Source organism: Cyprinus carpio, chromosome A11, assembly GCF_018340385.1.
Source record: "Cyprinus carpio isolate SPL01 chromosome A11, ASM1834038v1, whole genome shotgun sequence".
NCBI lineage: Eukaryota > Metazoa > Chordata > Actinopteri > Cypriniformes > Cyprinidae > Cyprinus > Cyprinus carpio.
Genome location: NC_056582.1, coordinates 4,905,942 through 4,923,536, shown reverse-complemented (window position 1 = coordinate 4,923,536; position 17,595 = coordinate 4,905,942). Strand labels below are relative to the sequence as shown.

The 17,595-nt window shown below is 34.9% G+C and overlaps 2 protein-coding genes, 1 long non-coding RNA gene and 2 other non-coding genes across 5 annotated transcripts; 4 read left to right on the top strand and 1 right to left on the bottom strand.

The window, feature by feature from the left end:
• Positions 1–3,033: 3,033 nt before the first annotated feature.
• LOC109087336 lies at positions 3,034–4,460 on the top strand. Its single transcript, XR_002017348.2, has 5 exons — positions 3,034–3,130; positions 3,509–3,568; positions 3,770–3,843; positions 4,041–4,107; positions 4,189–4,460. It is a non-coding gene; the product is annotated as an uncharacterized LOC109087336 (long non-coding RNA).
• Positions 3,607–3,699, top strand: LOC122146748. Its single transcript, XR_006161270.1, has one exon. It is a non-coding gene; the product is annotated as a small nucleolar SNORD12/SNORD106 (small nucleolar RNA).
• Positions 3,885–3,976, top strand: LOC122146747. The gene has a single exon (XR_006161269.1). It is a non-coding gene; the product is annotated as a small nucleolar SNORD12/SNORD106 (small nucleolar RNA).
• A 282-nt stretch (positions 4,461–4,742) lies between the features above and the next one.
• On the bottom strand, positions 4,743–6,100 carry LOC109087332 (small integral membrane protein 7-like). Its single transcript, XM_019101541.2, has 5 exons — positions 5,959–6,100; positions 5,755–5,796; positions 5,616–5,674; positions 5,304–5,394; positions 4,743–5,163 (listed from the first exon to the last, which is right to left on the bottom strand). The coding sequence occupies exons 1-5, from the start codon at positions 5,982–5,984 to the stop codon at positions 5,148–5,150; spliced, it is 234 nt and encodes a 77-aa protein (XP_018957086.1). The 5' UTR covers positions 5,985–6,100; the 3' UTR covers positions 4,743–5,147.
• Positions 6,101–7,970: 1,870 nt separating this feature from the next.
• On the top strand, positions 7,971–16,241 carry tmem38a (transmembrane protein 38A). The gene is made up of 6 exons (XM_019101531.2): positions 7,971–8,265; positions 11,306–11,462; positions 12,616–12,800; positions 12,928–13,015; positions 13,408–13,525; positions 15,540–16,241. Exons 1-6 carry the CDS (start codon positions 8,142–8,144, stop codon positions 15,747–15,749), a joined length of 882 nt encoding a protein of 293 aa, XP_018957076.1. The 5' UTR covers positions 7,971–8,141; the 3' UTR covers positions 15,750–16,241.
• The last annotated feature ends 1,354 nt before the right edge of the window (positions 16,242–17,595 follow it).

The following is a 17,595-nucleotide window of genomic DNA, read 5'->3' as shown; positions in this document are numbered from 1 at the left end:
GAAACCTTTCCTCTGCAAACCTGCTCTGTGGTAGTGGCTGAGTGTCAGGGGTTGGGGGGGGGGAAGCTGTCCAGGGCTCTGTGATGAGGGTGGCCCATTAAGGTTAGGTTACCCAGAGGAGAACAGACCCACCCATAAAAATTGCTGCAGACATCCAGATTGTTTCACTGTAAAGAACATATCTTTCTCCCTTTGAAGCTGCCTCTCCTCTTTTTGAGATCATAATGTGTACTTAAATTAGCAAGATCTGCTGTGTGTGTGTTTAAATGTAAACTGTCAGGAAATAATTACATTTGGATTCATCATGAGAATAACAAGACATCGGCTTTAATCAACATTATTTGTAAAGCCTGACATAGGAAATAATAGTCAGAAAAGGTCATTTTGAAATGGCACAGTTTACTTTTGTACAACAGGTTTTTCAGCAACATTTATTATATTGTTATTGATTATATTGACAATTAGAGCCCTTAATTAGAGGCCTTAAAAATGTACGTATCTAATATCTATCTATCTATCTATCTATCTATCTATATATATATATATATATATATATATATATATATATATATATATATATATATATATATATATATATATATATATATATATATATTATTTATATAGCGCTTTTAACAATACGATACAATACGAAAATAGTGTGTTGATAATGCAAAAATACAAATAATATAACATGAACCAGGTTGATGCCTTAATATGGTTTCAGTACTTAAATATTAAAATGAACAAAGCGATGAAATTGTAGCTAGCAAATGCATGGATTTTTTTTTTTTTTTTTTTTTTTGTTATTTGAATCATTCATTCATTATGGGTCACTAGTGTTCCTTCCATTCTACCTATTAGCCTATTAGAGCTTGTGTCCTCTCACCTAGTTTAAACAAGCCAGAAAACAGGCAATATTAAGGCTGATCCCCCAAACATGTGAACAAAGTACTCAAGCAAGGCATTTGTCAGGTGGGATCTCTCAAACTAGACCATGTAGCAAACAAACCAAGCAGCCACTATTTAAACAAGCTCTTTAAACTTACTTGGATTTGTCTTTCAACCTGCTTTAGTGTTGCACTGCAATATATATATTAAATAGCATGAAACATTAATTTTAGAATTTGTGGAATTTAAATGGTTTAGCTAGACTTAAGCACACTTCACACGTTTTGATGGGATGTTTTGAACCAGAGACACGTTTGGGGGAGGGCTCTTTTTAATGTTGATGGGAGATAATCCCACGACTGATAATTCACGATCTGTGTTTCTTTGTGCTAAAACAAAGAGCTGGTAGGCGCCCATGTGCTGACAACACATTCAGTCAATCTATGTATACTCGATTTATAAAACACAAGATATGTGCTAATGTCATCACAAGTAGGCGCTAATTGCCCTGCAGTGCGAGCAAGTTTGTGGTCTCAAAATGTGACCTCTGCCCCCACAGATAGCTACATATCCATGGATAACATGACGAAATTAATAATAATAGCCTAATAATAATAATGCCACTGTTTGAATCGGGCGAAAAGTGTGTTTTTGTCATTTTTATGCTGACATCCTACAGTGTAGGCATCATTCAGCAAAGAAATATGTGTTGTACATGTATATGAGTGAAATATCATAAAGGCCTTATAAGAAATGTTTTTTGCTCCTTCCAAACGAAATTTACGTTTTCTTTATAAAGTAGAATCTTGTGCTAACTCTTTTTTTACGTGAAAGAGCAATAAATCATTTAAATCAGATAAATTGCAATTTATCATAAAAAAAAAAAAAAAAAAAACCTGAATAGAGTTCACAGAACTCTTGAAATACTTTAAACTCCGCTGTTCGTTAAAAAAGAGTGGGGTGGTATTAAAAGAAGGCAATTTTAAATTTAGCCTTTCCTGCCACCTTTCGGACAAATAATGGAAAAACAAAGAGAATAGTCAACGTAGGCTACACAGTTATTTCTTTGAGGGTTAAATATAAGATATGAGAACTAATTTTGTTTATAGTAGCCTTTAGCACGTTTAAATTGTTTAACTAGGCCTTTTTAAATCACAAAAAATATATATTTTTTTTACTTATAAAAAGCGTAGCCTATTTCATAATGCAATTGATGATGATGGTAAATATTCTTAACGATATAAACATGTTCGTCAGGCATGTTATTCATGCTGTAGACTAAAACAATGAGAAACTTTCTCATTACTAGCAACAATTTTGCTATTAAAGCTAAGGCAAAATGGTCAGTACTTTACCCAAACATTACTTTTTTAAGGTATGGACTGTGCCAAATAATTTTTTGTTTAATAATAAATAATAAATTAATTTTAAAATCATAATTATTAACCCTGTAATAAGTATCTAAGTCAATTTAACCATAATATTTCCACAAGAGGAAGAATCTATTTCACATTTATTATACTTCTGTTATAGTTCTAAACAATTCTGGCTTTAAATATCAGCTTCCCTATTTCTTGTGTTGCACCAGCTCTGTAATATTTCCATCAGTAAGGTTCTTTTCAATTCTGATATTTCAGAGAATAAGTAATATGATGTCTTAGATAGCCTACCTTAAATTTAAACTCAGCTGCAAAATATTTGCTTCTGATCTACATGTATTATTTTCTTCACTTCAAGAAGTATCCTCTAATTAAAAAGCTCTGAAGAAATCTCATATTATAGAGCAGTTATAGAACTGGTTTGAAGTACATTGTAAATTGCAATTTGCTAATTTTTTTAAATTATGAAAATTGAATTTTGATTTTTGAGTGTACTATAAAATAACTGTATTTTTATTTTATACATATTTTGTGTTTAAATATAATAGTATTATCACACTGATTATTTTATTTTATTTTATTAAAATACCAAATAAATAAATGCATTAATACTATCACTATTCAAACTTATTTTATTTTTATAGTTATATTTAATAAGTGCCTAACCAAATCTCCAGGTGCTCTCATGAAAAGCAGACCGCACCCCTGTCTCTATCAGAGACTGTATGGTCCGTACATCAGACTCGAGGTTGGAACTTGGAACCCACTCTGACGTCATCGCATCGATCTGCGCACGCGCTTGGACTATAAAAAGCGCGTTCGCGTGGTCTTTGTTCCCAGTTCCGTCTTCTTTAACCAGGGTAAGCAATGTTCACTTTGTGATGGTTTTTCTTTTTAGTCTACTATAAATATTTTTTACCACGTTCTAAAATGATTTACCAAAACCCAGACTGTGATAAATTTGTAGGTGTAAAAAAAAAGTGAAATGTAGGATTTTGATGTAGTTGCATGCTGACCACGTGGTGCGTTTTCGGTGCACGCGGGAAGGTCTATAGACAATGAAAAATTCTCCGGTTTAGTTTTATTATATTGTTTAGTGCACATAATGTTAATAAAATGGTTAAATGAGTTATTCCGTTGTTTCAACGTTGCATACAGGCCATTTAAGTGACTTCGCAGCAGGATATTTGTAGTTGCTTAATTGCCTGATGTTACATTGTGTTCTACTTTTTTGTTAGTTTTGCAGTATGTGGGCTGTTGGACCATGGAGTTGTGCTGTAGCGCTTACTCAGATTTTGGTGAGTTTAGATTTACACTAGACTTTGCTTTTATAACTTCTGGTAGCAATGATGACTGATCTTTTTTCCCCAGCAGACCGACACTGTTGACCCTTTATAACCAAATAAGCCAATTGCTCTGAGCACCATGAAGTTGCCACAAATTCAGGTAAAATCATGGTTTTTAAGGTCTTTGACATTTTACTACTCCTGTCCCAACAGATCATACTGGAGCCGAATGGATAACCTCACATTCATCAGACTTCGTCTCATAAGTCATTCACACTTTAAATCAGGTAAGGCTGAATGTGTTTTTGGCACGTTTGGTTGAGATTTACCAGGTGCATATGATGACTGATCTTTTTTCCCCAGCAGATCGATAGTGTTGACTTGCTCTAAACTTTAAGCCAATTTATCTGAAGCACCTTCAGAGTTGCTTGGCATACAAACTAGTGGTGCTTTTCTTGTTCTTAAGTCCTCTGTCTTTCCAAAGGAAGAATTCTGTAGTTCTGGAGGACTTCACACGATGACTGACCTTTGATGAATGGCCACGTGTGAAGGTATTTTTCAGAGTGTATATTGTGTTATTTTGTTTGCTAACTTGGATTTCATCTAATTATTTGATTTTTCACATTTCCTAGGCGTTTGAGGGATTTGATCTTCCTAAGGCTCAGCAGGGCCAAACTCACGTGGAGAAGTGGGTGAAGTACACGATGGTCCCTCTAAGCACTCCAGTGTTTACCAGTTATGAGGAGGAAAAACTTTATGCATTAAAGTTGACATACTGTTCCAACGTGCTGTGTGTTTTTTTTTTTTTTTTTTTGACTAATTCTAAGAATTGCTTATGTAAGTGAATAGTCTTGCAGCTGGCACTTACCTCTTTTACATTTACAATAAAACTATTAAACCATGACTAGATTTTTGCATTCATGAAAACTTGTTCTCTGTGTCATTTATCTGTGGCCTTGAGGTAAAATGCAAATTTAGCAGAACCATCAGCTGAATGAAGTTTAATAGTTTGTTAGTGGAAGTTTTATGGCCATTCAAATTGAACAAAATGAAGTTAAAATGCAAATAAACATTCAATTGTAAGATTGCTGTAGGTTAAGTGATTAACATTCCCAACTTAACACACAATAATTGTAAATTCTGCTGCACACAGTTTCAAAAGTATTCTTTGACATTAACCAAGCAGTTTAATTTAAACGTTTATTGACATTTTTTATGAATGGTCACAAATTTTGCTTCTCAAAGGTTTTACATTTAGTGGATAGTACATCTAAAATTGGAATAACTGACAGTATTAGTTTAGGGTACAGAAAAGACCATTCACCCTCCAAATGCAAGCTCTGCTTTAAACTCTACATTTAAACAAAAACATAGTTCCCATGTGTGTTTCCTGACCCCATTTGATTAATAGAAAGTAAAACCAAAATTAATCATACACACTTCTGTACAAAATATACAGACGTCTTGTAAGACGTTGGATGAGACTGTTTAAGACATCACCATAAAAAAACCTGTTACAAGAAAATCCACCCAATGCTGCAACAATTAGATCTTTTGTGTCTGTAGTGATCCTCAGTGTAACAGCCATCAGTTATGAACCAAATAGCCTGAAAACAAACACAAGAACACGTTAAAATATGATACAACTCTTCACTAAAACAGTTAGTTTGCAATACTGCATAAAGGTGATTATTTTAAGAGCCTGAAAGTAGAAGACACAATATTTATTTCAAAAGGCAATACTCACAAGATCATGCAAAACATGATGAAAATGTTCCAAAGAGCAATGAATATACGAAAGTACCGCAGACTCAGCAAAAACTCTCTGATGTTGTCACCTAAGGACAAACAATGCATAATAATAATAATAATACATGCAGCATCTTATATTTGATACATTTCATAATCTATTCTAGGTCTATCCCATGATACAGTAAGGGCCTCTGTAATGACCTGTAGCTGTATGCTCACTGTCTTATTAATATCATGTCATACTGTTCCAATAATATTAAATTAACTATTATTTGATAATGCAACGTTAATGAATTGTTGTTGTTACCAGTTCTGGACGATCCAGATTCATCGCCGAACCCCTGAGACTGCGTTTCTCTCTTCTTTCTGAACACAGAGAGTGAACGGCACGGATAAGAAAGCAATCATCATGAAAACTGACAGATAACTTTTGTGTTCTCACTCACAGTTTAAAGTTGAGCACAGCGCCGGCGTTCACGAGCAGGGTGCTGAAAACATAAGGAAGTAAGGAAATGCGTGACGTGGAGAGGAAACACTGCTGTTACACTCTGACAAGAGTACACTACACATATGGACATCACGAATTACTTTCTGTTTAAGAATAACGCGAAATCTATCCTGCTTTAAAATAATAATGAAGTGGAATTTACCCAAAAATGATAAGATCTCCAATCATTTTGGCTGATTATATCCACCTCGGTTCGTCCTCTTCTTCTGCTATCTTTGTATGAGCTCAATATGAGTCGTTAGTTCTTCATCGCCACCTGACGCCAGATACACAACACGACAATCCTGTCTGCGAGAGCTGCAGGGATCCTCAACCCCTAATCTGGCGATGGACCTCCTTGATGCACAAGGACTCCCTGTTACATACTGTATTGCATAAAAACTAGTGTTGCATTTTATGCCTCTTCTATAGTTACATACAGCATACTATAGTAGCCTATCATATCAAATTAAAGGCAAAAAGTCAATACATTAAAATATCAAATTGCCTATTTGATTAAAATAATAAAATTATACTCGTTATTATACTTATACTGATGTAATGTACAGCATTTGTTTATTTTACTAATATTTTATTTTCATGTTTGAGGGACAATAATGCAGTACATTAAATATGACAATTCTCCGAATAGTTTTAGCGTGTTAATCAAAATGACTTTACCCAGACAGCACACGTAGGCCTGCAAGATGTCTGTTAAAGATCACTTCATCTGGAAAGTATCTGCTGTGTACAAACATCTAGACATCTTTCAAGACGCCAGTTTTATGTACATTCCATATCATAAACATCTTAAAATATTTTCTAAACGTCTATTTAGGAAACTTCCTATAGACGTATTGCAGATGAGCAAACTCTAAAAATACGTCTTGCAGATGGAAATGAAGACGTCAATATAGACGTCTCTGTGATACACGTGTGCTGTTGCGTCCTATACACTATGCTCTTACTATGTAGCCTACATGTGCATGATGAACTCAACCGTGTAGTGCATGAATTTCATAAGGTTATTTTGTCATTTATAATCTGAGTCTGATAGCCCCTCCCCCTCCGCTATATGTAATTAAGGCTGCAACAGTTGAGTACATGAAGTGTCCAACACTCCACACTTTGTATTTTTAGTTAATTAAGTGCATTATCTGGGTATTTAAAGTGCACTTTTTCTTTTTAGAATCTTCAGTGTAAGCACACACCATTACTACATGGCATAGAGTAGTGCATGTACGCAATTTGGGACGCACCGTACATTATTAAATTTGGTCTTGGCAGGGCTAGATCTGCTATGCACACTGCTGCTGAGCAAGTATAGATTTGCTACTGCCAATGGATACACAGACACACTTCTGTGAGCTTGTAAGATATGCAGCTGCTTAATGAAATGGGCATAAATAAATCCCTTAACAGATCTAGACAGGTGGAGCTGGGGGAGGTGGAGGGTTTAAGAGGAACTCTGATATCATGCTGCAGGACCAGTTTACAGCAAATACTGAACCAGACTATTTTAGTGGGGAAGTTGTGGCCTAATGGTTAGAGAGTTTGACTCCTAATCTTAAGGTTGTGGGTTCAAGTCTCGGGTCGGCAATATTGGTAATTTACCATTAAGTTAATATTTTACTTCGGTTTGTCATGTGACTATGTGATACCATGGGACAGTTATGCGATCAGATGGTAGTACCATGAAAATTTGACCACAGAACTAAAAACAAACATTGTATTGGCATGGTATATTGAACATATCAACATTGGTAAATATTCACTGTTACATAACCAGAAATCCACAGTAATGATTTATGCAACATGTTTTTCACTTAATAGAATGTCAGTTACCATGTAGTATCATGGTACTATATAAAGAGTACAGTATCCACCACATGAACAATCCATATCCAAAAACATGGCAGCAGCCCATAGGAATAGGAGGTTTTAATAGTGACATCTTTATGTGCTTAAATGTTTAATTAATTCAACTTTTACAAATGCATAAATAGCAAAATCATATTTAATACTGGTTTAAGATTAGGTTTTAAACAGGGACTAAAATGAGGTCACGACTATACAGATTGTATGCATTGATAATAAAACAATTACGTCTGGTTTTCACGATCGCACAAATTTGATTGATGATGATGATGATGAGCGCGTGTCGCGGTCATCCAGTAAGTGGCAGTATCTCCTCCGCGTGAGACGCGTCCGTGTGTTGATTTCACCTCTGTAGTGCGCCTGAGCTTGTGCTGTGTATTAATAGGTATCTGCATGTGAGCGGATCCTTGTACTCGTGCACACGGCGAGTCTCTTGAAGATCTGTTCATGCGGTAGGGTCAGAACATCATGGAGGTGCTGGATGTCCTAAATCTGGGCGAAATTGCCCAGTATTTCTCGAAAATGGCGATGTTTCCAGTTTTTGATTGCGCTTATTATATCGTGTCAATACTCTACCTCAAATATGAACCAGGTAAGTGGAATTCGTCTTTAGGGATAACAACAGAATATTGCGCTTGAGCTGTATATGGGTCAAATTTAAATTACGCTTTTTAATTATTAATCATTCTTTGCATGTGCGCGTGGATCACTATGGCATATAATTGAATAAACAGGGTTAAATATGAAACAATTCGTTCTCAAGCCAAGGGATAATTATTATTGTTTTCAACAAGTGTTATGTAATTTGTCTCAGGGTTTACTGTCATATGGCATTGTGTTTGCAATATGCAGAACAGTCCTATAGCCTACGTGCGTATTTTAATATTTTATCATTGCCTCTGCGTCTCATTCAGCATTTTCTTTATTTTTGGGGTGGGAAGAGTTGTCCCACTCTTGAAGACCCTCCTCGAAACACGATAGAGTCCGTGCACATTCCACTGCGAGTCTCACTGCAATAAATAGAAGCGCCCTAAATAGACAGCAGAAGAGGAAAGGACAAAACGAAGCCCAGTAAATTTGTTAAGCAAATTTATGTGGCTAGGACATGCTTCCATTTAACGAATCATATTTGAATTATGTCCAAGTCGTATTTCACAATAGTTTATTTATTTATTTGCATTGTTACAACATTTTAATGATAATTAAGCACATTTTATTTCCGAAATGTTCAATACTGCCATAAATCTGGACGTTTACTTTGGATTTTGTAATTCCTATTATTCTCAATCATGATAAAAGAAAAAAAAAATTATAATACTACTACCATTATGTATGTAAGCCTACTTTTCAATTTAAATGATTTCTTTTTTGGTAGGCCTAAATGGTCTTTCATTATTGTAATAAAAATTAAATGTTCTATTATGTTATAAAGAAGGAGCTTTTTGGCTTTACACTTATGATAATGAATTATTTGCATTACAGTTAGGACAATGAGATATTTTGGCATTATGGCATTGAGAATGAGATTTTATGGCATTGCGATAATGAGAAGGAGATTTTTTTTTTTTTTTGCAATGTAATGTTATTGGGGGGAAGATGTGCTTCACTTTTAAGGAAATATTGTAACAATACAAACAAATAAATAAATAAAAATAAATGAAATATATTGGCAACATTTAATATAAGCCACATGTAATTTTTAAATCAATTTCTTTAATTTTGGAGTGAAGTATCAATTAGACCATTAGTGGTCATCCAGTATTAATGTTTTAGATGGGATTTATTTTTATATGTTTTCATTTAATGAGATGTCTGATGAGAACAGAGTAAGAGTTAATTCTGTCAATTAACATTGCATCAGGATTTCAGATATACCAGGGCTCAGTTATAAAATAACTATACCATTATTCCATTACACCATCATACAATTCACAAACTTGTGTTAAAGTATATTGATGGTAGAGAATGTTATATAAATATCCACCACTTGGTGCAAACATTAGCTAGTTGCTAGCTTAAGCTCATCCTGACAGCTGTTTGTGCGGGTTGGAGATCGCGGTGTGAAACAGGCCTGCAGTTTGAGACGAACGAAAAGCTTAAGGCTTCTGTTTATTTTTAGGCCACATTTGAGAGGATCGTTTATCATTCAAAATGCCTGTTGGGTGCGTAACGACCCATGCTACACCTGTTCTGTAAGATATGTTCATCCCTGGAGATTTCGGAGGAGTGCCGTGGACCTTTAGATATACCACATCTCTTAGTGGTGTCACAAATCATGTGGTCAACCTAACACTGCTTTAGAGAGTAAAGTTTTTGATGTTCACTGTGAAAATAATTCTCGTATTTTAAAGATAAAAGAAACACTACTGTAAAAATCTTTTAATTGGTTCATGGCAAATTCTCTTACTATATATGTACGGTGAAAACATGTACATTTGGGCCAAATTTTGTGCATGCACAATAGCTGGAGCAAACTGGGAAAAAATATGTATTTAAATGTAATTAAAGCTTAAGCAACAAAAGTAATGGGGCAGGTCACTTCAGCATTTGTTGCTGATTTGAAATATGCAATTTAATTGCGAGTTCAGCAAGCAGTTTTTGAGATTTTAAACTTTTCAGTGAAATGATAAAAAAGTATCATTAAAGTATATTAGAAAAGTTGTAATCAAATCATCATTTCATACCTTTTGAATTAATTACTTTGTCCTATTTTAGGTTCAGTTAACTGCCCATGTGGAGAGGAAGATTTTTAATGAATAACAATGCAAATTTTGGTCTGTTTACACAAAGCTATCACTTGGCAAACATGCTGTCTAGACCACTTTATTAATTTCCATTTTTAAATGATAATCACCGAACATTTTGGACTTCGCTGTGTTTTTATAAATGTTCACATAAAGAGGTCAGATGCAAAAGCCTCTAAGTGCTATCTGAAATTTCCTTCTAAAATTAATATTTTTATCAGTCTTCTATGTTTAGGTTCGGTAATTTTAATTTAAAGGGATACTCCACCCCAAAATGAAAATTTTCATTAATCACTTACCTCCATGTCGTTCCAAACCCGTAAAAGCTCCGTTCATCTTCAGGAACACAATTTAAGATATTTTGGATGAAAACCTGGAGGCCTGTGACTGTCCCATAGACTGCCAAGTAAATAACAGTGTCAAGGTCCATAAAAGGTATGAAAGTCGTCGTCAGAATACTCCATCACACGTGCAATCTGGGTTATATGAAGCAACGGGAACACTTTTTGTAAGCAAAGAAAACAAAAATAACGACAGTTGGGGTCTATGGGACAGTCACAGGCCTTCCGGTTTTCATCCAAAATATCTTAAATTGTGTTCTGAAGACGAACAAAGCTTTTACGGGTTTAGAACGACATGGAGGTAAGTGACAAAATTTACAAACAAATAACAAAATTTTCATTTTGGGGTGGAGTATCCCTTTAATGGCAATGTATAGGTCCTTTTCTATGCCATTATAAGGAAACAACTGAACATAAATATAGGAGCCTGATAAAAATGCTAATTTTATATGAAATTTTTTCAGACATCACTTGTTTTTGCATCTGAACTCTTCTCATGTAAATGTTAAGTGCTGAAAAGTGATCTGTAATGGTCTGTGTTAATCAGGTGCTGTGGAAGTGTCCCGTAAAAGCCCAGTGGCCTCATGGCTTTGTGCAATGCTCTACTGCTTTGGAAGCTACATACTAGCAGACATCATGCTCGGTGTGTCTCCCATCGACTATTTCCATAACAACAGTCACATCCTCCTGGCCTCAGCTGTGTGGTGAGAATCTTTAAATGGTTCGGTGCTTGTACACTTTGCATATGACACTGAAGTCACTTCGAAGATCACTTCAAGATAGACTTTTAAGATAAATCTGGATATAAAATCTGAAAACTGTATTTTTGCATCATTAACCAGTTATAACATGGTCATTTTACCTTTTTGTTGCACCATTGATCAGTTCATAACATGATAATTTTTAAATAATTAATTAATTAAATATTAAATTTTTTAAATATTTTTTTAAATAACCATGTCTGTTTTGGATAATCCAATGAAAGAAATACATATTCTGATTATGAACTCTTAATCTTTAAAAAGCTAAAAGTACAGTTAAACTTCAGTTACTGAGAGTTAAAGTAATATTATAAAGCAAAAAATTTACATTCTGAAGCCATTATAAATAATCCATATGCAGTATTCTATATTAATGTGGTAAGTTGCTAGGCTACTATAAACAGCTAAACTCTTTGTCTTGGAAAATATCTTCATATCTTGGAAAAAGTTCTGAAAGTTCTGAAAGCAGTTCTACAGACTAATAGCTGCGTGAATATATCATAATTAGTCTTGTCAATCGATTAATCGTGATTAATAGCATCCAAAATAAAAGTTTTTGTTTACATAATATATGTGTATGTGTGTACTGTGTATATTTATTATGTATATATAAATACACACACATACATGTATACATTTAATAAAAATATATTTTGTGTGTGTATATATATATCTATAGTAATATTTACATTTAGTCATTTAGCGGATGCTTTTATCCAAAAATTATATATTTATATATAATGCACACTATATTTAAATATATTTATATATATACATGTAAATATTTTTTACATATCTGCATGTATGTGTGTGTATTTATATATACATTATAAATATTAACAGAATACACATATTTTGTAAACAAAAACTTTTTATTTGGTATGTGATTAATCGCGATTAATCGTTTGACAGCACTAATCAAAATATATCGAAAAACATAAACACACAGTGAAAACATCACACCGTCCAGTCCTATTTACTACCTAGTTTATTAGTACCTTTCTTAAATCCTCTTCTTCCAATATCATATGTGAACCTGTAAACAACAGGGTTCTTGCATGAGTATCAGTTCTTGTTTTTTCTTCTCTTTTTTCAGGTACCTGATTTTCTTCTGCCCTCTTAACCTGTTCTACAAATGTGTGGCGTTTCTGCCTGTGAAACTTGTGCTCGTGGCATTGAAAGAAGTGGTCCGCACACGTAAAATTGCTGCGGGAGTTCATCACGCTTACCATGCGTATCACCACGGCTGGCTGATCATGGTCATTACTGGTTATGTTAAGGGTAAGTATCTTATATCTCCAGAAGGATCTATTTTTAGAGGACACGTAACGCTTTCATAAGACCCTTTAAAAACCATTTCTCGGGAGACCTGCACCGCTCTGCTGATTGTCTCTGTTAATGCTCACAGGGTCAGGGGTCGCTCTCATGTCCAATTTTGAGCAGCTGTTGCGAGGAGTCTGGAAGCCAGAGACCAATGAAGTTCTCAACATGTCATTGTGAGTGGAAATTTTTGGAGACTCATCTCTTTTCCACTGACATTTTGTAGAGACCATGGGCCAGTTGCATAAACATATGTCACTATGTTAAGACTGTCTTAAGAGCTAGTTTGACCAACTAGCAGTTAGCCAAGAGGTAACCAGTCTTACTTTTCTGATTCAAACTGGGCCAATCTACCATTTTGTAACTGACTTTGAAAAAAAAAATTAAATTTGAAAAAAGGTCTGTTTAAATTCCAAAAAGGACAAAAAACACCATTAAAAGCTGACCATATGACTCATGTGTTTCATTCAAAGAAATCCAAAGCCATTGTAATTATGAGAAAGAGCTGTTCATGTTTTAGATGAATGATTTGTATAAATGTTTGGAATGTGATTCTTGTATTTTTCAGCCCTACCAAGGCCAGTCTGTATGGAGCCATTCTGTTCACTCTTCAGGAGGCTCACTTGCTCCCTGTGTCTAAAAGCACACTCATCTGCCTCTTCACACTCTTCATGGCCACAACCAAGGTGACAATAAGCTTTTTTTAGAGCTCTTTTTTAGCTTATTCAATAAGCTGAAATTTAAAAGCTAAAAATTGTAAATATCAGAAGACACAAGTGTAATTCAATTAGCATTCTGAAATTGTTCATCGACTAAATGCCCAAAAATTGTCAAGGCAAATACAGATGTCTTGTTCAGAAAATGTTCAATTTAGCAACACTGGAATTTTAAATCTGTCTTATTGAATGTAATATTGTGTTATGTGATACATTTGATGTATTGTATGAAATTAACTCTGCTTTGCAAAATTAGCTCTATTTCAGAGGGAAAGTTTGCCAGGATACATGGGCAGTAGTTTTATCGCAAAGAATCTAAAAAAAAAAACACTATATGGACAAAAGTATTGGGTCACACCTCTTAATTACTGAATTCAGGTGTTTCAATGAGATGATTGCCACAGGTGTATAAAATGAAGCACCTAGCAATGCAGTCTGCATTTACAAACATTTGTTAAAAAAATAAAAATACAAAATTGCTCGCTCTGAAGCCCTCAATGAATTCAAGCGTGGTACTGTGATAAGGATGTCACCTTTGCAATAAGTCAGTTTGTGGAATTTTATCCCTGCTAGACATTCCACGGTAAACTGTAAGTGGTGTTTTTGGAAAGTGGAAGCATTTAGGAAGAGCAGCAATTCACCCAAGAAGCAGAAGACCGCATGAAGTCACAGAGTGCTGAAGAGTCTCTAACTTTTACTGGCATTAATAGCAGCACAAAACCTGTGTGGCAGGAGCTGAGCAGCTGCATGCCAAGCATCGGATGAAGTGTGTAAAGCATGCCGCCACTGGACTCTGGAGCAGTGGAAACCTGTTCTTTGGCATGACGGATCACACTTCTCTATTTGGCATTCTGATGACCGAGTCTGAGATTGGTGGATACCAGGCAAACCTTACCTGCTTGAATGCATTGTGCCAAATGTTTGGTGGAGGAGGGATAATGGTGTGGGGCTGTTTTTCAGGGGTTGGGCTCGGCCCCTAACTTCCACTGAAGAGAAATCTTACAGGGGTCATCGGATGCTACATGCACTTTTACAAGTTGTTTGAACTGAAATGTGTGTTGGCAGTGTGTGTACACAAACACCCTATAATGATTTTTTTTTTAATCTTGTTAAATCATTTCCCCTTTCTCAAATCGAGCCGATCTCAGATACCTGTCTTTGTGACATCACAGACAGGCCCCTCCCACAATAGTTTGATTGACAGTAGCGTTTCAGCACAGACTGGACTGGTGTCTTACCTCAGACCCGCCCTGAGTGACCATTGTTTCACCGCCGGAGCAGATGTAGACAAGAATGACTCCTAAGAGATTGAGGTGTTCTGTTGTTGGATGTAATAATGATCATGGCAGTCGTCATTTACTCCTGACATCTGAGCCACTGAAGACGCAGTGGATTATCTTTGTTTTTTTGAAGGGAATGTGCCCCCAATCTACATAAACACGTCTATGTTCGATGACCCCTTTAATGTTTCATCATACCAAGACATTTTGGACAATGCTATTATAGCACTGCTGGATAAATGGGCAAAAATTCCCACAGAAACACTCTACACAGAAAAATCTTGTAGATAGCCTTCTCAGAAAATTAGACGCTGTTGTAGCTGCCAAGAGTGGACCAACTCCATATTAATGTGCATGTATTCAGAATGCAATGTGATGCTCATGATGTAATGCTACGAGGTCTGAATACTTTTGTCCATATAGTATATATAAAAAATGTAAAATAAAAATGTAATATTTTTCAATATAAATTGAAAACCCCATAGTAAAATCTCAAGGGAACCAATCTTCCAGGGTTATTTTTGTCATTTGCAGTTGTTATTAATCCGTCTCATCAGTTTGGAAGTGTTGCCACCTTGTGGACAAGCTAGTGCAAAAATAACTCAATGGCAATGCCCTGGCAATTGAGTTAACTATTCAGAAAAGGTAATAGCTGAGACATTTCTAACTACATTACTCAAGAACATTTACTATTCCTTGTACAGGTGTTTATGACGGCCCGTCACTCTCACGGGTCACCCTTCGCCCTCATCGAGTCCTGGCTGTGCCACCTGCTATTCGGTTCGCCTCTTGGTATTGAAGATGATCACCATCACTCCGCACCAGCCGCTGCCTCTGCGCCCCTCTCGCCCACCAAAACCAAAGAGGAACTGAGTGAAGTTACCCGCAAGAGGAAGTCCAAAAAAGCAGAGTAGAGTTACATCACAAAATCATCAACCCAGCCTGTGATATGACAGAGCGGCCTGGCTCTGCTCGAGAATGGAGGGAATCTGATGTTAAATCAATGCAAGGTTCTCTTTCAGAGGTGCTTTTAATGACAGACATGCCACATAGGGACTCTGTAAATAGCTTCCCTCCTTTTTACCAACAGCTGTGTCTTTATTTTTCATAATGTTTACCATCATTCAAGCCCCATTTTTCCCCATGCATCTGATGATGTGCAGTATGTCATGAACAGATGAATGAATGAAAGGCGACGTGAAGAGAACCTTCCGCTGTCCGTTTGAGTTCATACTACACTGAAGCGTCCATCCAAATTACTTGATGAGACCCGTCGTCCACCGCTGGTTGACCCCACATCCACAGAACACTCCTGCTTTTTACATCCAGTGACATAAAAAAAAAAAACAACAACAAAACAAAAACATATTTTCAATAAATAAAGTAAATAATATTTCAGCCAAAAACAGTTGTTTCAAATTCTTCCAAATGTTTATGCATTTTGAATACTATACAAAAATTATTTTACTTAATGACTTAAATGCATGGTTATTATGGTTTATTTTAAACAATGTTATGAATCTCTGCAGTGAAAACGTGCTTTTCATTAAAAAAAAAAAAGGAAACCTTTTATGAAATTTAATGGGCACAGTTAAATTGTTTTTTCTTCCATGTCCTCAAACTGGTTTTAAATAATTGGTTAATATAGTCATCCTACCATCAAGGTGGCCAGCACTTCCCTAAGAGAGTATTTTTGGTCACTGCCACAACAGAACTGTTTCAAACCCATTTGTGAATGTTGTGGACACTGAATAAATTGAAAATAAATGATTAAATAGAAAACAATGTGACCAGTGTCAATTTTAAATAAGTGCTATCAATCGATTAAAAAAATTAACTAATCAATTGCAAATCTTTCTATAATTAATTGTGAATAATTATATTAATATATTTATATAATATTTATATAATAAGCATATTAATACAATATATATTTTATTGTCATAATTTCACATTGATTCTCTGAATTATTAATGTAGAAACGACACAAAGATTGTACATTTTAAATCTTTTTTTAAGTGTTTAATGGCATCTTTTCACTAAGTAGCCCATTATTATGAAGGGCAGTGTTATTGATATCAATACTGCTACTGATGTCTCTATTAAATGCATTTTTTCCAACATTTTAGCCATTAATTATAGCCATTCAACATTACAGTATAACATTTAAAAGGCTTTGAAAAATATAACCACTTTTATTTTAGGTGAACTTAATATTCGCATAAACTATAAATGGTACTGTATACGCGTAAATTATTAATTGGATATAATAAATTAATCTTTATTCAAGCTATAAAAGTTACTTCCGCGTCACCACCACCACCACGCTCCCCACAACTTTATCAAACTTATTTATATATATTATATTGTTCAGTGAAAAGGATTTACTCTGTATATGAAATTTAATCCACGCTACATGAACCTTTTCATATAAACTGGAATAAATACAAAACTAGAGCCAAACTAAAACTGAAATTAGACATTAATAATAAATATTATAGTGAATAAATGAAATAATCATAACTAAAGTACATATGAAAGCACGTGTTTCCGTACATTTCGAAATAAGGTGCATTAAAGGTCAACAAATCCTTGATTAATAAGAATATTTTAATTAAAAACTTGTCTCCACGAACAATTAAATGCACTCGAATTTTATTGAATCTATTAAATAGCAGCAGCGTGAGCGAGTTTTTGTAGCTATATGGTAAGATGAAACTTATTTTAGTGAATAAAGTACCATCTTCTTCCATCTGAAGA